General features: G+C 39.6%; 1 protein-coding gene across 10 annotated transcripts in view; it reads left to right on the top strand.

The window, feature by feature from the left end:
• The window catches only part of rgs3a (regulator of G protein signaling 3a), a 245,008-nt gene extending 237,031 nt beyond the window's left edge, over positions 1-7,977 (top strand). For 8 of the 10 annotated variants that reach the window (XM_080212395.1, XM_080212396.1, XM_080212397.1 and 5 more), the window contains 5 exons: positions 1,002-1,075; positions 5,007-5,108; positions 6,100-6,161; positions 6,980-7,146; positions 7,278-7,977. In XM_080212395.1, the coding sequence (XP_080068521.1) occupies positions 1,002-1,075; positions 5,007-5,108; positions 6,100-6,161; positions 6,980-7,146; positions 7,278-7,463 (591 nt within the window). In that variant the 3' untranslated portion in view covers positions 7,464-7,977. Of the gene's footprint in view, positions 1-1,001; positions 1,076-2,364; positions 2,476-4,278; positions 4,696-5,006; positions 5,109-6,099; positions 6,162-6,979; positions 7,147-7,277 lie in introns of those variants that run through there. The other 2 variants (XM_080212405.1, XM_080212404.1) reach the window with 2 other exon arrangements.
• The last annotated feature ends 15,189 nt before the right edge of the window (positions 7,978-23,166 follow it).

Raw genomic sequence — 23,166 nt, 5'->3', positions numbered from 1 at the left:
TTCTTCCTTAAGAGAGTTATTTGGCAAGCCTGCCCATTTGAATGCAAAAAATGTGGGTGCAGTCAACTTTTAATAGACTGTTAAACTGTCCATCCTGCCCATGACAATTCCCATGGCGGTCGAGATCGGAACATTTACCCCTTAGTCATTTCCATTTCTGATTCATCTATACATATGCACAATTAATTAAAGATATATTGAGATGACAAACATTTTACTCTTAGCTGTAGCTGTAAGTTAGCTTAAGTTGGATAACACAAAGGAGATGCCAAATTGGAATTCTGTTTTTAAGGTCATTTTTAGTGAACACATACTTTCTACTTATTCTGCCTTCTATAAATAGGAAATGATGGCAATTGATGGAATTTCTGAGAGAAGATATGTTCCTTCCTTGCGGTGGAGCTGAAATTAATTTCTTTCCAAAGTGCTATTTAACTTTTAATTAGGTCCATGTTAATTATTCTGGCAACAATTGTGGCTTTGATTATTTTCTATTAAGTTCATTCTGCCTGCATTGCAGAACAAACTAATAGAAGATTAAAGCTGAGAATTCGCTTACTTACACCATTGGATGGAATTGGAGCTACCCACTATCTCACAGCCAATCATATGTAATCCAGTACATTACTGGATTGTTTTGTTAAGAGTGTTCAAGATAAGTAAGAACGAGAGTAGTTACAATGATTTGAGGTAGAAAAAGCATACTGCTTAAATAACCAAGCCAAATACTGTTTGAGTTTTCACGAACGCTCTGAGTACTTAAAAGCCAGCAATCCTGGTTATCCAAATAATGTTTTTAAACCTGTGGACAAATACTGATTTCTGCATGTAAAGTCCATTAATGCTGCATCGCAATGCTGGCTTGAGTTTAGCAATTACGTTATTTAAGAGTATGTGAACAAAGGAAATGTAAAATAAGCAACAATAAACCTGGAATAAATGTAAAAGGATAAGGAAATTTCATAATGATGCAGACCGTCTTTTTACTATTTCCTCACCAGCTTTCTGGAGGAGATTCAGACTGTAGCTTTGATGAAACTGATGACAGCTCCAAGAAGAAAAAGACCAAGAATTTGTAAGTTTGATCCTGTATTTTGTGTAGGTTGCTGTAATAAGTTCTTCATTTACTTTTGTTAGTTCAGAAATAACATTTTACTTCTCATTTCAATTTTACATTATTCCCCATCTTAACAGGAGTAATAATTACTGGTTTTAATTAGTTGGCTTACTTTTTCTGGGTTCTTTCTGCTCCAGAAGGGTTGCACCATGCAAAGAGTAAGTTGTAGGAACAGACTTTCTCCTTACTGTTTCAGTTAGATTTAAAATTGTTCTTTTAAATGTTCAATAATGCTTAGATTTGATTAGGATCCTACCTTTCCAGATATTTTTCTTTGATTATTTGACGAAGAATAGCCAACACATATAGTGATGGATACTGCAGCAGAAGTAAATACATCTTAGTGATTTTTGGTTTCATTACCAGCACTGATGGACAGAAGGTTCAGATTGGGGGCAGGAAGGATGAAACATGATCCTGAGACCCTGCCACATTAAAACAACACAGATGGGCAGGAGTTAAAGATGCAGCTGTTTCCAGTCAATAATGATGAGGGGATGGAACCCAGACAGAGATGGGCTGGTAGTCTGAAACAATCAAGTGCAGAAATAAAAATTTTTTTTTGAAAACAATTCCAATTATACAGATTAAAAATATTTTCATATTAATTTATATGGCTGTAGCCGTGGAAATATATACAGATTTGACTTTGCATGATTTTGGATTTAGATGCTTCCTTTCTCCGATATGGACCTCTTACAAATGTAAACCCAGGAAATATAATAACCAGGTTTAAAACTAATAATAATCCATAATGCATTACAGTAGTTTAAATTTATATTTTTTGTCATTTGCATTTGTTAGAAAATTCATGGTATAGGATTATTGGTTCAAACTGAAAAGCAATTCTAAAAATAACAAAATTAACTTTACTGCCTAAAAGAAGTGGAAATATTTATTCAAAGTAAGAGGTTAAGAAACAGTCCAGTATGAAATGCCCGGGTGCACCAGAAGGTGGAACCAAGAGCACAACAACCAGCTGTGGGCATGCATTTGCAGTGAACTCAAAAAATATCTATTGTTTGATTTTACTAATGCCCTGCATAGATTAGAAGAAAAGCGATTAAAAAGTATGAAAAGTCTCAGTAAGAGACTTGTACAAAAGGGGTGGTTGTCTTACGTTTTTGTTAGAAATAATTACAATTCCACCCCCCCATAAAGCCTTAAATTGAATAGTGTAGTCTGATTGGTTCATGAGTTGGCCTTTATCCAGCCCACACTTGCTACTTAATCTGCCTTCCTGGGAGAGCATCAATATAACGATCCGTCTCAAAACACTGCAGTCGTGCACTACTCACAGATAGAGTTATCCAAATGCTACACACAATGGTTGACTTTTCAGAAAAATATTTGGAAAGGTAGGATCCTAAGAAACTTTATTTTTCTGTGGTAAAAGTTAATTGTAGGAGCTTGGTTAATTTTAATGAATTTCTGGTGCTTGTTGCCTTTAATGGATTTCTAGTGTTAAAAATGCCTGGGATACAATTTGTAATTCTGTAGTCCTTAAACATTTATTATTATTACAGAAACGCTAAGATTAAATGTCTGTGAGATGTAATTTTATGGCCAGTTAATCCTTGCAGCTAAAAATACAATTACATTCTGCAACAGAGATTTAGTTTTCGTAGTTTGAGCTTCATGGCAATGGTCATGGGACAGATCATGTTTATATATGCTTGCCTTTAGGGCTTAGCTTAAATGGCAAGAAGCTTATTTTATTTCTAAATATATTAAATTACAGCTGAGCAGTTGTTGAAAGATCATGTCCCAGCAGAACTTTGAGAAACATGACAGAATGCACTCTGCCAGTCATTCTTATACTGTTAGCCCACTGCAATTTTTTATCGCAGTTTGTTCTCACTTTTTTTGCTACTTATTGTTGTTTTTTTTACCTGCTGAATTTGCAGCTATCTGCATTTGTATACTATCTATGTATATTTGTTATGTTTGAATACTATGATGCCAGTAACCCTTTCCTAGGAACCTAAGGCAACTTGTCCATCCCTTACAGAGCATTTATTGATAGATTTCTGAAGTTTTAGCTATTATGTCTTTAAGTGACGGAAGAAGGGTTGATTGGATTTTTTAAAATAAGAATCCTGCAGCTCATGTATAAGAAGGTGAAGCATTTGTCATTGATTTTTTTTTTTAAGAAGGGTCTACAAACTCAATTAAAAGATTGTAAACTTGGGCTGAGGATTCAATTCATAATTCTTGGGCTATCAATGTATGTTAGGTATTAAGATTAGAATTACATAGTCAGACACTATGAATGAGTCACTGAACTGAATATAAATAAAATGTTGTTCAAGACATAATCTTTCAGATGAAGAGTTTAAATATCAATGAGGAGTGGAGAAAGCTATATATCAAGAAATCTGAGTTGGATGTCTTGTTAGCTTTTAGAATAGTTCTCTGTTGCACTGTAAATTGAAGCACCAATCACTCCCCTCTTGTGCCACTCACACCATCAACCACGGGATAACATAAGCAGCAGAATGCAGTGTGATTAGTGATTCATCAGCTGATGGGTGGTGTGTTACCCACTCAAGGGACATCGAACTTTTGTATAAAGAATATAGCAAAAAAATCACATGGTTTCTTATAAAAATGAGTTTGTGAAAAATAATTAGATTTTAGGTTTATCATAATTTTTCTACAGCACTGGATAAATCTTTGCTTATAAGCTGTTTAATTCAGTCATCATTTCAGCATCTTGTTTTCAAATCCAAGTTTAAATAAGTTTTCAGAAGGTGATGCAGTTCTATTTAGCTTTACCATTCTTTCAAATCTTATTTTGCAAAACTCTTTTTCACTCATTTATCTCATGGCACAGAATAGAAGCAAGAAGCACTCATTTCTGTTTTTGAACCTATCATTTGACATTTTACCGATTTGTATTTCCACTTTAAAAGAATCCCAGTAGTATTACAATTGCAAGCTCCCGCCAAAAAGCTATTTGATTTGTTGCTATAGTAACCAGTTAAAGGTGTAGACATAAATAGCCACCCTTTGTTTCCTGTTTGAGCATTTCAGTTGTACGTGTATTTTATTCACCAGAAGTAGGCAGGCAGACACTGACACAACTCTGAGTCAAGCCTACACTCCTTTCAAAAACGTGGGCATACAGGGCAGTCACTCCCACTTCCTGAATGCAAATATCATGAGCCAGACGGCAATTTCAGCATAGAAAGGAATTCATGCTGCTCATTGCACAGTCCAAATGTTAGCTCCTCTGCAGGCCAGGGGATTATTAAAGTTAGGGGATTTTCAGGGATCACAAAGTTGTTTGAAGACCCTGAGACTATAGGGACAAAAGAAAACTTACTGTAATATTTGAGGAGACTGAAGAGTTTAATAACCACATTCTTGAGAAGCCATCGTGAATCAAATGTGTGTTCAATTAAGAGAAGGGAGATATCTTCAAAACTAGTCTGAACAAGTCGATTCAGAAAGATGCCATTTTTCAGAGATCTGTCAAAGCCACAACCACATGAGTTTCATTCAGAAATGCTTTTAAGTTTGCTTCAGCGTACAAGTCCTGGTGGGGGCTTGCATCGACGGCACACCATGAAAGAGTAAGTTGAGCATGAACTTACTTAAGTTTTGAAGATAGAAGAAAGGTACAAGTGTTTTGTGTGAAACAAAATATTTCAGTATTATCCCAGTGTAAAAGTTGCAGCAGATTATTGGATAAGATTTGAAGTGTGGGGTCTTAACTTATTTTAGTTAGTAAATGAGAATGTTTTGCTTCAGCGGTGGGTCATGTCTCTGTGTACTGTATTGATCCAATAAATGTTTTTCTACTTAGTCAACAATATATCATTTTCAAATAAATAGGTTCTCAATATTTACCAGTGTATTTAGTCTGATTTTTTTTTTCCCATAGGGCTAAAGATATGAAAAATCGTTTGGGATTTTTACGACGGCGGAATGAATCTGGTGCAGGCAGCAATGCAGCAAAACTCGATAAAGTCATTAAAACTGTGAAGTAGGTCTTGAATTTTTGTTCCTATATTTCTAAGTTAAAACCTTGTTTGTTGTCATTCTATTTTGGCTGGTAAAACGTAATCATTTTGCATTTTGATTTATATGTAATTTCAAAGACCAAGTAACAGGGTCAGAGGAGCTATTAGTCAACAGTGGTGAAATGCATTAACTGCATTGTAAATTTGAAGCACCTTTTCAAAGAGAAAAGTGAAGAATAATTAATATATTTATTATCCAGTGGTCGTTCAGTCTCACTATCAGTGAACAGAACCTGATAGGAAAGCTGAACTTGTAATCAATTAACCTATCACCTTTCTGGAATTTAACCATGCAGTGTTGGGCTTTGTTAGCACCACGTCTGTCTTGAAGTCATTTTTCTGAAGAGGTATATTAGCTGTGCTATCTAAAAGCAGAATATGCATAGACTGTTACACATGCAATATACAAAGACAGCTCTGTAGCCCACCTAGGAAAATGTGGTTCTGCACATGACAGCATGTTGTTATGAGTACTGGAAACATGCCTAGGAAAATCTACATTTGCCTGCAAACTTCCACAAGAGATTTATTTATCTATTAGCTGTGCAGTAGATGCCAATGTTGTAGTTATGCCCTGAGATGTACAAAATCCTACAACATAGCCACAGATTTAAAAAGTGGAAGGGAAAAACAAGCACACATTTATGTGAACTCATACTTCTGTTACAGGAAATCACTTTGGGGATGAATTGGTGGAAAAATATCTAGGGCAGCTTTGGTAACTGAGTTGCTTTAAAGCTGAAGTAGTTACTGACCAACCTGAAAAGCAAGTTTGCTATTGTGTCATAATGTCTTCAGGGTTGCTGTTGATGATTAGCTCTACGTGGGAAGACAACTGGACTAGCCAATCAGATGATGGGAATTTTTGCTGCCAATTAAATTGTCAAGCACACAATAATTTTAAAAGGTTGTCGAAATGTGCTTATTAACAAACTGCTGTACCTTTGCCTGCAGACCCTCTTCAGAGGAAGCTCTAAAATGGGGAGAGTCTTTGGACAAGCTTCTTATCCACAAATGTAAGCAGTGCTTGTGTTTTAATAATTCTGTATTACATATATTGGATTGTTATTGCATTGATTGTTAACCATTAAGCAACCTTTCCTTTGTAATTTCAAAGATATTTGATTAGATGTGAAGTAGCTCTTATTAAATTTATTATTGATATTTTAGTGTTTAATATTCTAAACTAAAGCTCACAGTGTAATCATTTGTGATAATATTTGTATAAACTGAAAAGCATTAATAAATATTGTACACCTTAGACTCACTGGTCCTGTGCCCTATAACTTGTGGATATGATATGCCAACATCTTGGCCAGGATTTTGCAGCCCCACCTGTGTGGCAGGATATCACAGGCCTGCCAAAGTAAATGACAATTTAAACAACCTGGCCAATGCACTGGAGCGAACACCCGCTATGGTGGAGCCATAAAATCCTGGCCCTTGTATTTCTTTCAAAAGCCACTTAATTTGCCTATTTGAATTTTTTGTTATGAATATCCAATGCAGAATGAATTGGATGTAAAGTAGTTTTGCTTGAAATAAATTCAACAGTATGCATTGATGCATCTTTATTGTTACATTTAAGTGTGATCATGCAGTAAAAATACCAATAATTGGTATTACATTGATTGTTAAACCTTCAAGCACCATTCCCTTTGTAGTTTTAAAGATATTTGAATAGATGTGAAGTAGCTCTTCTGTTAAAATGTTATCAACGGCTGATTTGGTTGATAATATGCAAAGGCTGAAACTCATTTTTTTTCTGTTGCATTAATGAAAAGAGCATGTTCAATTTGTCATAATTTCTGCATATCTTCAATTTGTTTTACAGATGGTTTAGCAGCTTTCCGAGCTTTTTTACGCACTGAATTCAGCGAAGAGAACCTTGAGTTTTGGCTGGCGTGTGAGGATTACAAAAAAACCAAGTCACAATCTAAAATGACTTCAAAGGCCAAGAAGATTTTTGGGGAATATATTGCCATTCAATCCTGTAAAGAGGTAAGCACAGTTTGGCTTTTTAATGTTAATGATGTTTCAAATAATCATAACAATTCTGTATATCCATACATTTCACTGAAATGCTTTGAATGTTGAATATAACATTAACTATTTTCTGGGATTTCTTTTAGGTTAATTTAGACTCCTACACAAGAGAACACACCAAGGAAAATCTTCAGAAAGTGTCACGGTCCTGCTTTGATCTTGCTCAGAAAAGGATATATGGTTTGATGGAAAAGGACTCTTATCCACGGTTCTTGAGATCGGACTTGTACTTGGATTTGATAAATCAGAAGAAACAGAGTGCATCATCATAAATGCACGTCTCGATATTCCTTGCAGGGACCTAGGACAAATTCAACGATGTGTTTACATCATTGGAGAGAGAGGATCACTATTGTCGTTTATCTCAGAATTTGAAACCCATTTCAATGGGATTGAATCAGAAATCTGATTGCAACAGAAGTCAGGTGCTTGTGAGATTAGTGGACCTTGGACAGTTTTTTTAAGACAAACAGTCAGGTACTGTTATATTGTGAGTCCTGCTTAGAGTACCCAGCTCCTGTCTGCTTCTGGTATATTGTGGGTTTTAGGACACCCTTATGTATTTGTTGTGTAACAACAGCATGAAGACCTACAGTTAATTTTGCACTTACCGTGTGCCAAAATACCCATCTTTCATTTTCTGGAACAATGTATCCTTCCACTGCAGCAACAAGAGCCCTCTTTTGTGGGGTACAATAATAACTATAATATAAGACAATTGTAAAGGACCAAATCACCATTAAAAGCTGTGCTTTCAAGAACTTTAGACTTTCTGCCCATCCTCAAAGACTGCCTCTTCATGGCTTATGAAAATTGAGACTGTGACAAATATGTTAGGAGAAACTGCTTTGAAGAGGCATTTCTGCTGATATCATGGCACTTCCTATCTTCTTTTATGAATCCATGTTCTGAGGTGGTACTAGGTGCTCATGCAACAGAAATCTGTTAAACAGCTTTGTCATGTGTGGGGGAGGACTGAGCTATTTATTACTATAATCAGATGCTTGATGCATTTCTAATGGGAAATATTCCTTGTTTTCCTTTCATTTGTTGAAGTGCAATATTTCAGAAATTTCCTTACCTTTCATTAATTATCATTTTGTAATATTTTCCAGAGTCTGTACAAATTATGTTGATCTGAAAGTTAATTTCCAGTTAATGTTTAACTTTAACTGTATATACCCCAGCAGCAGGCAGCTGGGGCTATTCCAGCTGTATATATATTGTTTCTTTCAAATTTTGAGTTTAATAATCCTAATGGGAGACAATAGATTAATATGTAAATACGAATCGTCTCCATGTACAAGGGGGACATAGCCGGAATGGTTTCCTTTCATCGCAGTTGCTTGTAAAGGAATTCAAGAAAGATGTATTTTGTCAATTTCCATTGTTTACAGTGCAGTTTCTCCAAGAAACAAGAAAAAGACCATTTTATGTCCTGGTAAATAAACAATTGGTAAAGAACACTTGTTATTCATTCTTGATTTATCTACGTTTATACCTGGCTGTTATCTTTACTTACCAAGTTTATATAATGAATTAATCTCACTCAGATGACTTATTACACTGATCATATAATAATCTCTAGAACTGGAAATCAATAATCCTCGTCCCATTTATAACATTTGTCATACTGTAATTTTATAAAAGCATTCTTGGGACGTGAGTATCTCTGGATATTTACCCATCCTTTTTTGCCCCAAGGTGATGATAGTGGGCCACCTTCTATTTGATAGAACTAGCCATTCAGAAAGTGGTTAAGAATCCACCATGAACATCAAGGATTGGAGTGGTTAGCACTGCTGCCTCTCAGCACCAGGTACCAGATTCAATTTGGCCTTGGGTGACTGTCTGTGAGTTTGCATGTTCTCCCGTGTCTGCATGGGTTTCCTCTGGGTTCTCCAATGTTCTCCCACAGTCCAAAGATGTGCAAGTTAGGTGGATTGGCTATGCTAAATTGCTCTCAAGTGTCCCAAGATGTGTAGGTTAGGAGAATAGTGGGGTAAATTTATGGGGATAGGGTCTGGATAATATGCTCTGTTGGAGAGTCAGTGCAAACTGGATGGGCTAAATAGCCTCCTTCTGAACTTTAGGTGGTCTGTGAGATGTAGAAGAGACTAGGCAAGAAGTTTCCTTTCCTATAGGGTATTAGCATACACTTACGACAACCCATCTCTACCTCACCAATATCTCTCTCTAACTCTCCACTGTCTGTGATTTACAAGTTGCCCAGTGTTAGATATACAGAAACTTTCTCCAGTTAAGTAGTGAGAATATCAAAATCTTTGTATTCAGTCCCCTCCACAATGAACCCTGTTCCCTGACCATGGACTCAATGCCTTTTCCTGCCAAATATCTAAGACTGAACCAGACTACAACCTGCGCTTCCTATTTGACACTGAACTGAGCTTCCAACTTCCATCATCAAGACAGGATACATCACATCTGCAACATTGCCTATCTACAGCATTACCTCTGCTCATTTGCTACTGTAGCCCTCCTCCAAGACTTCATTACATCTGGTCTTGACTATTCCAATGCAGCCCCCAAATAAACCTGAGCTTATTCAATATGCTGTTGCCTGCATCCAAACTCCCCCCAAGTCCTGTTCACTCATCACCTCTGTGCTTGCTGACTGCAGCAGCTTTCAGTTTGACAACACCTTGATTCTAACATTTTCTTCTTCAAATTTCCTCCATGGAGTTGTCCTTACCTATGTCTGTAATCTCTGACAGCTATACACTCCAATCCTGGCCTCTTGCCCATTCCTGATTGACTGTCATGCCTTCAGCTCCTTAGGCTTAAAGCTCCAAAGTTTCCTCTACAAATCTTGCTACCTCCTTTAAGACACTTCTTAAAACTTACCTGTTTGATCAAGCTTTTGCTCACTTATTCCCCAATATCTCCTAATGTGGCTCAGGGTCAAATTATGCATGGTGAAGCACCTTAAATTGTTTTATTAAGTTAAAGTCATCGTATCAATGCAAGTTGTTGTAGAGGTATGATGGGCTGTATTTTGTAACCACCACTCCCCCCACTCACCTCACCCCACTGGGTGCTTTGTTAACAGGAGGGCACGTAAAATAAGTTGGATAACTGGCCCATCACCTTCTTGCCCATTTCCTGAGCTGAGCTGATCACCACCTGCAAGGAAGTATTAACAACTTGCATGTTAGTTGTTGACAGATTGTTGGTAGGCAAATGAAGAGGGTCTGGTGAAATGAACAGCGTGTGAGGCTAGTGGTACAGTTGGTAGGATATTGGCATTTTGAGGATGCACTCACTGACCATGATCATTCATATGAGCTCATTAAACTTCTTTTGACACTGGATCGAGGTCTTTGGGACTATACTGTTGGCATTAACCACTATGGACACTTGTTCCCACCACTATCTGAATACTTGTCTGCTGGGCCTCCTAGCCCCATGAGAGAAGTGAATTTACTTCCTCTTAACCACCACTAAAGTCCATGAAGAATAGGTGCTGGAGTAAGCCATCTGGCCCTCTAAGCCTGTGTGGCACAACATTCAACAAGATCATGGTTGATTTTCTACCTTAACTCCATCACCCCAATTTCTTAGACTCTATACTACCTGAAATTATATTGACCGCTGCCTTGACCATCCTCAACGACTGAACATCCACTGAACTAAAGGGTAAAGAAAGCGCAAGGTTCACCACCCTTTGTGTGATCCTAGTTAATCTACCTGTTAGAAACTCCTTTTTGTAGGATTTTCTGAGTATCAGACGGGAAGGCAATTACGTAAGATTCAAACTCATTTAAATTCCATAGAGAAAGTTCCAGATGGCTGGGGCGAAGACAGAGAGGGATATATAAAGAGGATCAAACATTTTGAAATCATTGCACTGAGAGAAGGAGGATGACTGGAGCTCAGTCAGACAGTAGGTGCATGTTTTAGGTGTTTGCCTCAGGCAGCAGCCTTCTGAGCCAATGACCATTTGTGAAGGGTGACCGAGAGGGAGAATAGTGGGAAATATGAGCATGGAGATGAAGAACCAGGGATTAACCCAGATGGAGCAATATTATGGAATTGAAAGCAGGTGACCTTAGTAAAGTAAAAGCAAAATACTGCAGATACTGGAATCTAAAAGAAAAAACAGATTTCCAGACTCAAAACATTGGCTCTATTCTCTCTCCATAGATACTGTCAGACCTGCTGAGATTTTTCAGCATTTCCTGTTTTCGTGACAGTAGTAAGGGTTTGGATTTGGAGTTTGAAGGTTAACTCATGTTCAAACAATGGATTCAAGGTACGGTTGCTGAATTTGTTGATGGAGTAGAAATAGGCAGGAAGTTCTGAAGAAGGGTACAAAGGGATGTAGGTTGGTTAAGTGAGTGGACAAAGATCTGGCAAACAGGGTATAATGTGGGAAAAAATGAAATTGACCACTTTGGCCAGTAGAATACATTATCTAAATGGTGAGAGATTGCATAATTCTCTGAGATTCAGAGCAATCGGTGTTCTAATGCATGAATCACTAAAGGGTAGTATACAGATACAGCAAGTAATTAGGAAAGCTAATAGCAAGTTATTGTTTATGACAAGGGGAATTGAATATAAAAGGAGGGAGGTTATACTTCAGTTATAGAGGGCATTGCTAATACCACATTTGGAGTACTGTATACAGTATTGGGCTCCTTATTTAAGGAAGGATGTAAATGCATTGGTAGTAGTTCAGTGAAGGTGTACTGGACTAATACCTGGAAAGGCAAGGAAATTTTTTTATGGGGAAAGATTGGACAGGTTAGGCTGTAGTTTAGAAGAGTAAGAGGTGACTTGATTGAAAAATACAAGATCCTGAGAGTGATGTGGAGAGAATGTTTCCCCTTGTGGGTGAATCTAGAACGAGAAGGTACTGTTTAAATCAACAAATGAAAAATACATTTCCTCCCAGAGGATAGTGAACATTTGGAACTCTCTTCCTCAAAAAGCAGTAGAAGCAGAATATTTGAATGTATTTAAGGCTGAGGTAGACAGAGACTTGATCAGGAAGGTTATTGGGGTGGCGGGGTAGATAGGAATTCAGAGCTGAGTTTACAATGAGATCAGCCATGATCTTATTGAATGGCGGAGCAGGCGTGAGGGGCCAAGTGGCACCCTAAAGCTCCTAATTCATGTAAAATACCTTGAAAACTGAATAAAAATAAAAATAGGAATAATTATGTTTTTGCAGGTATTTTGAATGAACTGTGAGAGTCAGAAGTTGTTTCACTGCAATTTCATTCTGCGGGCGATAGTTCTTTTTGACTTTAAAAATACAACTCTTTCATTTTGTTCTCCATCACCTCAAGAAGCTGCACAAATCTTCATGATTATTTTTTTAAATGCTGCAAATATAAGGGAGTATAAAAGAAATTTGTACTGGCGGCTTGCATTCAATGAGAGCAGCCAAAGCCACTTTGTGCAGGAACAGGAACTAAGGAGCGATGAGCTCAGCTTTAGCATTTTATGGCTATAATTAGGGTAACAACGTTATAATGTAAGTCACTGCAATCACAAGGTGTGACTAATGCATGTGAGCTGAGTTTCCAGGATGAAGAATTTCCTGAGCTTTGTGCCCTCTGACACTCAGTGGTGAGGTGGTTAACTCTGGAAGAACAAACACATGAATAATATTAGTTGCTCGTTGTGTGTCTGCAAACCATCCTCTGAATTTCATACAGTTAGCAAATAAATTGCGTAAATAAAGTCTACAACTCCCCATAAACATTGGAAGTGATTGATTTATGATAAGTCACTTTATCGCAAAGTATAAATAGATATGAACAATGGTTAATGTCAATGTTCACCATAAGCTATGCATCTGTGCAGAGACTCAAAGGTTCCCATACAGGCAGCACACAAGTCAACCCCTTTATTTCAGCCCATGTATAGCCACGTAAATTAGTTTAAAAGGGACTGCACTCTTAAATAATTCACCTCTGCACATTAATTTTAGCTATTACTGTAACTGGACACCATAAATTGCAATATTTAATGAATTCCAGTAGTCAATTATAACCATAAATATTCTATTCTAAAGTAAAAGCAGTTGCATATAGAGAAGAGTTTTGAAATAATGAGTTTCTTTAAGCATAAAACAATTGTCAAGTTGATGTAATTTGGTATATCTCAAATCACTTTTGTTTTTGCATTTCACCCAGCCTCTCCAATCCTTCACTGGGAGACACCTAGGATTTGCAAATCGGTTTAGGACTGGACAGGTTAGATGCAGGGAGGATATTCCCGATAGTCGGGGAGTCCAGAACCTGGGATCACAGTCTGAGGATTCAGGGTATTCCGTTTAGGACGGAGGTGAAGAAACATTTCTTCACCCAAACAGTGGTGAGCCTTTGGAATTCATTACCACAGGAAGAAGTTGATGCCAAAACATTGAATGTATTCAAGAGGTGGCTGGATATAGCACTCGGGGCAAATGGGATCAAAGATTATGGGGAAAAAGCAGAATTAGGCTAATGAGTTGGACGATGAACCATGATAGTAACGAATGGCAGAGCAGGCTGAAAGAGCCAAATGACCTCCTTTTGCTCCTATCTTTTATGTTTCTATGTGCACAGCAGTTTTGTCACTAGACTGCAATCCAGAAGCCCAGGTCCTGGGAACATGGATTCAAATTTCACCATGGTAACTGGTTGAATTTAGATTTGATTTTAAAAATCTGAAATGTAAAACTGTTCTCAATAATTGTGACCATGAAACTAGCCTTGCCAGTGACACCCACATCCCATGAAAGCATTAAAAAGCAACCTCTGCAGCAGTCATCATATATCATAGAGCTACATGGTGGTACAGTGATTGTGCAGTACGGTGGCACAGTGCCTAGCAATCCAGAGATGTACACATGTTAGGTGGATTGGCCATGATAAATTGCCCCTTAGTGTCCCGAAATGTGTAGGTTAGATGGGATTAGCCGTGGTAAATGTGTGGGATTACGGGGATAAGATAGGAGAGAGAATTTAGGTGAAATACTCTGTCAGAGAATCAGTGAAAATTTGATGGGCTGAATGGCCTCTTTTGCACTACAGGAATGCTATGGATAGCAGACTTTGGATTTGCTCCTATGTTAGGTAGCACAAAATTGTTTTGAGACAGCTTGAGCCTACTTCACAGATTCTTACCAAGCACTGGTGCAAAGACCTAGAAGCCTATTACACACAAGCTGAGGTCTGCGGACATATTGTTGTCCAGTCTTTTTGTCTGTAAATAATGGAGGATTGAAAACAGAATACTATGCAACTCTAGGGCATAGGTAGAAAACCTTTGGAAAATGTGACTCAGTGGCCAGATGTATGCACAGTATACATCAATACATAGTTTAATAATGTTAATATACTTACCCCAGTGGAAAACAACATTCTGTATCGAGGAAGGGATTGTGACTTTCCCTATGTAAAAACTATTGTGAATTGAATAAAATTCAGATGAAACCTGTTTGTATTTGAAACAGATGTTTTCATGCAATGGTCAATTTCACTACAAGTCGATTTCTGACCAGCTAAACATTCCATACAATCAGTCTGACCCTATGCCCCCTGCACTAAGTGACTTTTTACATAAAGTGTATTCTTATCAGCTAAACATTCAGACTTTTACAAAGACCTCTTAAGGAGAGATAGAAGGTTTCTGAAAATATTTCCATTTAAATTAGTCAATGCCGCATTTGAAATTTAAAAATGGGTAAATTACCAGGTCAGCTGAGTATGTCCTAATTGTTTCCTTATTCATCGTGAATAAATAGCCATGAACTGGAAAATTAAAGATGCAAAGGAAATGTCTGGTCTAAAATTCCTATCTGACTTCCCCTGATTTGTGATACATTGTAGACTGACCACTTAGGAAAATAACCCAACGTTCCACTCTCATTCTTGAGATTTTCCAGTCATACAAGGTGAAAAATGAATTTACAATGTCTTCTTTCATATCATTTTTGGAACCAGTTACATCATTCACAGCCTCAAAGTGCCTGATAATGGGTCATCCTGACTCAAAACGTTGGCTTCAATCTCTCCCCACAGATGCTGTCAGACCTGCTGAGATTTTCCAGCATTTTCTGTTTTTGTTTCAGATTCCAGCTTCTGAAGTATTTTTGCCTTTATCTCAAAGTGCCTGTTGGATACCTGTATACTGAGAGCATTTTTTGTACCTTTTACACGGAAGTAAAACATTACAGAGAAGTATTGCAAGTTAAACTTGTCATGTGTAAAAATTGGTTTGTTTCTATGAGTGTGGCAACTAGGGGATTTTCACAGTAACTTTACTGCAGCGTTAATGTAAACCTACTTGTCATACTAATCAGTAAACTTTTAAAAAAAGTCCTTTGAGTCAGGACCTGTTAGGCATCATCACCTATGCTACAAGAACACTTACTAACAAGGTATGAAGAAGGCAGGCATTGACACTGACAACTGGAGACAGTTGCTGGTGGCCAAGACCTCTGGAGGCTGACTTTTCAAAAGGGCATTGAAAGATGTTAACAGAAACAAGAAGCTTGGCTGACTGAGAATAGGGCCCAGAGAAAACAGAGGGCAACAAATCTGGCACCTTCTCAGCCCACTGCCTTCGTCTGCAGAAAACATGGCAGGATTCACCAGACAGGCAAGGGGCTTCTGAACCATACCAGGCGAAGTTGCAGAAAGAGTTAACCACTCATTGCCTCACCAGACAGAAAGCTGCCAGAAATAATTCCTTCACCCACAGACATCACTTTACTAACCTTTTGTTCTGATATTTCTGTGTTTAAAACTAAAGTAATAATTCTTCTGTTGATTCTGGAGTATCCTGTATCCCCTTGCAACCATTTTTAAAAATTAATTCTTAGGACATGGGATTCGCTGGCTGGCCAGCATTTAATGCCCATCCCTAGTTCCCCAAGGGTGGTTGAGAGTCAACCATATTGCTGTGGATCTGGAATCATATGTAGGCCAGTCCAGGTAAGGGCAGCAGATTTTCTTCCTTAAAGGACATTAGCGAACCATATGGGTTTTTCCAACAATCAGCAATGGTTTCATGGTCATTAGTAGATTCTTAGTTCCAGATTTTTTTTTATTGAATTCGAATTCCACCATCTGCTGTGGTGGGATTTGAACCCATTCCCCAGGTCATTAGCTGAGTTTCTGGATTAATAGTCTAGTGATAATACCACTTGGCCATTGCCTCCTCTACCAATGCCAAATGCCAAATATACGCAGAAGAAAAAATCAATTCCTTTGAAAACACTTCTATCAACAAATGATTTGAACAAACAGTTAATCACTTTGGAATCATAGGAGCCCTACAGTGCAGAAAGAGGCCATTCAGCCCATCGAGCTTGCACCAACAATAATCCTACCCAGGTCCTATCCCCGTAACATTACCCTGTAAGGTATTTACCCTGCTGATCTCACTGTCAGAAAGGGGCAATTTAGCATGGCCAATCAACCTAACCTGCACATCATTAGACTGTGGGAGGAAACCCACGCAGACTTGGGGAAAACATGCAAATTCCGCACAGACAGTGACCTTTGGCTGGAATTGAACCTAGGTCCCGGTGCCATCCTTCAGATGTAGGGACATCTCCTTCCAAATACCTGAAACCTATTAGTTAGGATTTGTTTTTCCCAAAGAAGTCAGAATGTGACAGGAGTCACAATAGGAAGAGTGCATCAATGTGGAACATACAGTTTTATGACAAGAACAATCAACCATTTTGCCAATTTCTCTTTCCAATATCCTTAGCACAATATTACCAGAAATATATTTTAAATTTGAAACTGGTGTGGTGTGCCAACAGAATGTCCCACATTGTGAAAATACACCACATCAGTTTATGGTACTTTATCAAAATGGTCAGACTGACTAACCAGTTGATCCGAACATGTTTTCCATCAGACAGATTGTTTGCATTCCCTACAGATGTTGTTGTGACTTGTAAGAGCGGAAGAAACAGGATAGTCTGGAGCAAGAGTCAAAAGGCCTGACATTCCTTCTCCCTTTGCTAATTTTAGCAGAAAGGTAGAAATGTGTAAATAGCGGTGTTATATCAAGAAAAGCTTTCAACAAATAGTTTGTCTGCAGATGGTCCCAGTCTGAGCATTTGTGCCATTCCAAAAAAAGGCTTGACTGCTTGTGAAGGCCTCGTTAAAAATCAATATTGATTAAGTTGTGCCTCCATGGCAGACTTTGATTGAAAAGTGATATCTTACACCATGTCAGGGTAAGGGGATTTTGTGAGTTTAACGAAGGGAAGTATTGCCTCACACTCAGAGACAGCAGTCGTGCAGATGTGGTTTCCTGCCTGATAGCATCGACATGAGTTCTATGAAGAGGGTACATCACATTGGAAGAAGGGAATGCTTGGCAGGAGTGCAAAGTGAACAGGAACCAAACGCTTCACTGGTGATGTGACAGCAGCGGAGGATATATTCCAACAAAATTAGCTGCCTGGACATAGCAGAGAAGATATTCCTCGGGAGTTTCAGCCCGATAGGGGAGACTGCAGCTGAGGTATATCATCACCTCCAGAAAGGCCAACAGAACCTGCCAATCACCTTCGATGCACTATAAATAGCAATGAAGATCCTCAGTATTGGGGATGGGCTGGGGGGCCCCTGAAACCTCCGAGATGAGCTGAGGGGAAGGGGAAAGGTTCATGCAGGTCATGATGGCACTCCAATCTCTGTGCGGCCCAGTTTTGAGGGCATGTTTAGGCTCCTTGATTTTTTTTTGGCAGTGTGGTAAGAACCGGAGAGAAAATCAACCTTTTTCTATATGTTTCCTTGCTGAAAACAACACTGCCATTTTTATTTTGCTAAGATTTAACCCACTGTCTTGCAAACATGTTATTTTCGTCAAAGGATGTGTCTTATTTGCGTTTAAATAAATCAATCACAATTACTTTCACCATGTCCCTCGATGACTAATGGGAATATTTCTTCTGCAGATTAATTTCGAATTTAACCCCTTTCAAGCGCAGGAATAATTTACCATATTTATTGATGGGTTCATAACGATTCTGTTGAAAAACTAATTCCTCAATTTTTGAAGGGATGGCTGATGTAAAATGCTGTAGGTTCAGATTATTGAGTCAATTCGAATTCTACACAAAAGAAATATACTGAATCATTCTAAAGGTTAATGAACAACAGGAATGCTCAGAATTGGAGAAAGATTAACTCAATGCGAGGAATAAAGGTCTGTTTGTCTCTCCTTTTTTAAATGCTGATTCTGTTGCTGTCCCTTTACAAGCATATAGCAGGTGAAAGGAAACTGTTATTTTTAATATCACTTTACTAGTTTATAGATTAAATAAATCCCTGTGAAGTCTCTAAAATAGAATAAATCCCTGACCCAACTGTTGTTGTTTGTGAAGAGATTCAGGGCTGGATTTTCATTTGCCAGTGGGGGTTGGGATCTGGTTCAGATGGGCGCAGAAAATCAGGGTTCAGAGGTCATGTCAGAACCCCTGTGCCTCTGGATTTTCAAAGGGACAAAATGGGGAATGCACTCCAAAGATGTGCAGGTTAGGTTAATTGGCCATGATATATTGACCTTTATTGTCAGGAGGATTAGCAGGGTGGAAGTGTGGGGTTATAGGGATAGAGCCTGGGTGGGATTGTTGTCAGTGCAGACTCGATGGGCTGAATGGCCTCCTTCCACACAATAGAGACTGTATGATTCAATGATTCGCTCAATGCTAATTAAGGCCCCCCTTGAGCTGCCCAGAGTGTTTATTAACAGGTCAATAGTGTTCAGAACAGAATTTTCAAATGAGTTTTGGTGAGTCCAACCACTTTTGTACACAGGTGATGGCCTAGTGTATTAACGCTGGATTATGAATCCAGAAATTTAACTAATGTTCAGGTAACCTGGGTTCAAATCCCTGCATGGCAGATGGTGGAATCTGAATTCAATAAAAAATATCTAGAATTAAGAATTTACTGATGATCATGGAATCATTGTTGATTGTTACAAAAACCCGTCTGGTTCACTAATGTTCTTTAGGGAAGGAAATCTGCCATCCTTACCTGATCTGGCCTACATAGAACATAGAATACTACAGCACAAACAGGCCCTTCGGCCCACGAGTTGCGCCGAACACATCAACACCTACCAATCTATAGACCTATCTATAACCCCCAATCCCATTAAACCCCATTTACTCATCCAGAAGTCTTTTAAAAGACCCCAGCGAGTTCGCCTCCACCACCACTGACGGCAGCCGATTCCATTCACTCACATGTGACTCCAGATTCTCAGCATTGTGGTTGACTCTCAACTGCCCTTCAAGGACAACTGGGAATGGGCAATAAATGCTGGCCAGCCAGCGACGGCCATGACTCACGAATGAATAAAAAAAATCAATGCAGAATTTTTGGGTTCATTGTGAGGCCTGAATAACTTTATTCTGGCATTCCTTTTTAACAAATCACTGGTGCTAACCAGGAGCATGAGCACTGGTCCTATCTTGCTGTGCACGGTTGATGTCAGCCTGTTTCCACTGTCAAGGAACTGTCATTCAAATCAACAAAGCACTGGCGGTCCTCATCATGGCTACCCCCTGCCTCTATCACTGGTGTCAGGTGGGCAATTCCTGCCTACTAGCATCTCATTCATTATTCAATATTTAATAACTAATCATGAACACAATGCAGCTTTACACATAGGATCAGAACTCACCCAGCTCCCAGTGCCACACATAATAGTTCCCACTGGGTGTTAGGCCGAAGCGAGGTCAGAGAGGATATTGTGCACATCGTCCCTCATTTTTCTCTTTCCTGACCTGTGGAGGGATAGGGGGAATCTCAAATGGGGAAGCACACCAAAGTGCTGATAATGGAGCTTGGGCCAAGGCCCTCCACAGACCAAAGAGTGTTGAGGTGACCCCCAAAGCAACCTAAAAACTGAGCCCAACAGAAAGTGGTAACGTATCTTCCAGCTGCAGACTGAAGATTCTCATTTGATTTGATTTATTGCTGACACACGTATTAGTGTACAGTGAAAAGCATTGTTTCTTGTGCACTATACAGACAAAGCATACCACACATAGAGAAAGAAAGGAGAGAGTGGAGAATGTAGTAATTGAATTAAAGCATTGTTGGAGAATTTAAAAGAGTTATATTAAAGTTTTAGAAGCATAGAATGAGTAAAAGATAGAATTTGAAGGTACACTGGGCACAGCTTGCAAGAAGTCACTACCCTCTGGCGCCATCTTGGATAAAAAAAAATCTTGAGGCAGGGCACTCAGAGCGTAGTATACAGGCCTCACAGACAACTACGAGCCTGTCTCCAATTTATCTTTCTAATGGAAGACCAGGCCAGGGGAAGACCTGTCATTTGAGATCATCGACTTTGGTCCAGGTTTTCTCGCTTGGATGCAGCACGCCTCGAGTACACGGTACCTGCTGCTTGCTCACCTCACAAATACACTGTACACAAAATTGCAGCAAACAAGATTCATTTTCCCCAACATTCGCCATGTTGACGGATGCCTGAGACGGCAGGACTGACGTATGAAGAGAGATTGAGTTGCGAAGGATTGGATTTGCTGAAGTTCAGAAAAATGAGAGAGGATCTTTAAAATTCTAACAGTTCTAAATAGGATAGATGCAAGAAGGATGTTTCTGATGGTGAAGGGTCACAGTCTGAGGGTACAGGGAGGTAGACCTTTTAGGACAAAAGTGAGGAGGAATTTCTTAACCTGGAGAGTGGTCAGCCCATGAAATTCACTACCACAGAAAGTAATTGAGGCCAAAACATTGAGGGCAGGATTTTCCAGTCTTGTCCAATTTGAAACTGGAAAATCCCACACGAGGTTAATGGATCTTACCATGTCCGCCTGTCACCCCTTGCCTGCTCCGATTCCCATGGTGGGTGGGACAGTAAAATTCAGCCTGGCATGTTTTTATGAAGTAGTTATATATAGCATTTGAATAAAGGGAGCCAAAGGAAATGGGGGTGGGGGGAGGTGAGATCGGGCTATTGAATTGGATAATCAACCATGATCATAACTAACAGTGGAGCAGGCTTGAAGGGCCAAATGGTCTCCTCCTGCTCCTATTTTCCGTGTTATGTTTCTTATCTTATTTCAGATTGGCATTTTCATTATCTATAGATCAACAAGAATAACGACTCAAGGATAATTGCTAAAGGAATGATAGTCATACAAATCTCAAAATGTATTTTTCTCCCTTGGCATCAAGTTATTTCTATTCAACAAGAAGTAATTCAGCACTGAAAGTGTTAAGCTGTGCCTCGAGGATACTGGTGAGTGGTGGATGGGCTGTGAATCCAGGTGTAAGAGTGTTCCTGAGGCACAGCTGTGATTCTGCAAAGCACCTCAGAGAGGAACTGGGAGCTAAATGGCTGGTTTTGGAAAGTTTATGTCACCCTGAAGATTTATAAAGCAACAGCTGATGAGCTAAATAGAGTAGAATCACTTCATTACTGCAGCAAAAGTGCCTGTTTGGAGGATGAAGGTTCACATTGGAACTTGGAGCCCCAGTGACTTACAATAACAACATTAATAACTCGAAGGCTGTGACAATAAATGATCGTCATGGTAGATTACGGTAAATATTTGGTTTACATCTTTGCTTTCAGGATATGATCAGTGAAACATGAGTTAAAATGGAAAAGGAAGAAGTTAGTGAATCTGACCTCAATCTCCACAACATAAAAACAGCAAGGCCAAGCTGCAGGTGGCAAATGAATTAGGGGAGGGGAGGGGAGGGGAGGGGAGGGGGGGAATCTTAACAAAAAAATAACAGAGTCATCTGCCCTACCCCCCTCCCTGATCACCTGCCCCTTCCCCCCTTCCCCTGATCATCAACCCCCTCCCCCTCCCCCATCCCCCGTCCCCCTCTCCCTCCCTCCTCCCCGTCCCCCGTCCCCCCTTCCTCCCCCCTCCCCCCCTCCTCCCCTGTCCCGCCCTCTGCCCTCCCCCGTCCCCCCCGTCCCCCCTCCCTCCCTCCCCCCCGTCCCCCCCTCCCCCCCTGTCCCGCCCTCCGCCCTCCCCCGTCCCCCCTCCCTCCCTCCCCCCCGATGATCTCCCCCTCCCCCTCAATCATCTACCCCTTCCCCCTCTCCCAATCACCAGCCCCTTCCCCCCTCCCTCCCCCCAATCACCAGCCCCTTCCCCCCCCCCCATCACCAGCCCCTTCCCCTTCCCCCATCATCAACCCCCCCTCAATTATCAACCACTACCCCCCTCCCTGATGATCTCCCCCTCCCTGTCCCCAACCACCAGCCCCTTCCCCCACTCCCGATTATTGACCCCTTCTTTCCCAATCATCGATCCTTCTCCCCACGAAACCATCACCCCCCCCAAAGTCGGTACCAGCAAACATCACCCCCATCCCCCTCACTATGTCTGATCTGGAAAGATTGTGCCTTTTTGCTGTGATAGTTTAGGCCTCGAAAGAAACAAAAGAGAGGCACATTTTCAAAAATATTTATGATCCCCTGACAGGAAAGTTATTACATGTTTTGTTTTTGAACAAAATTTCTCGAAAATTCAAATGTTGAACTAAAATTCAAAAACCATATTTTTAATAGAAATCCACTTTCCACAGTTTGTGGCACCACGTTATTAATTATTACCTTTTCAATACATGTTCATCGACAGGCAAACTAACGCAAACCTCTGGCCTGAGCAGTTAGATGGTGATGAAGTTGGCTCCAAATTTAACATCCAAGATGAAAACTTTTTTTAAAAAAGCTGTTGAATCGGTTATTACCACACCAAGTTGGTTAGCAAACTTTTCAAAAGTAGTTCAAAAAAAGTTTGCTGATCTATCACAGAAAAAACTTTCAAAAGGAGGCAATTGACCCCCTCATGACCTCTTGAGAAAGGAAGTGTAGTGCATTGTGGGTAAATCACCATTAAGTTCTTTGTTTAAGAAGGGTAGCAAGAACAACCCAGGTAATTACAGGCCGGTGAGCTTTACATCAGTGTTAGGGAAATTATTGGAGAGG

This window comes from Carcharhinus amblyrhynchos, chromosome 25 (assembly GCF_965287045.1).
Source record: "Carcharhinus amblyrhynchos chromosome 25, sCarAmb.v2.hapA, whole genome shotgun sequence".
NCBI lineage: Eukaryota > Metazoa > Chordata > Chondrichthyes > Carcharhiniformes > Carcharhinidae > Carcharhinus > Carcharhinus amblyrhynchos.
This window is presented reverse-complemented; position numbering and strand designations above follow the sequence as displayed.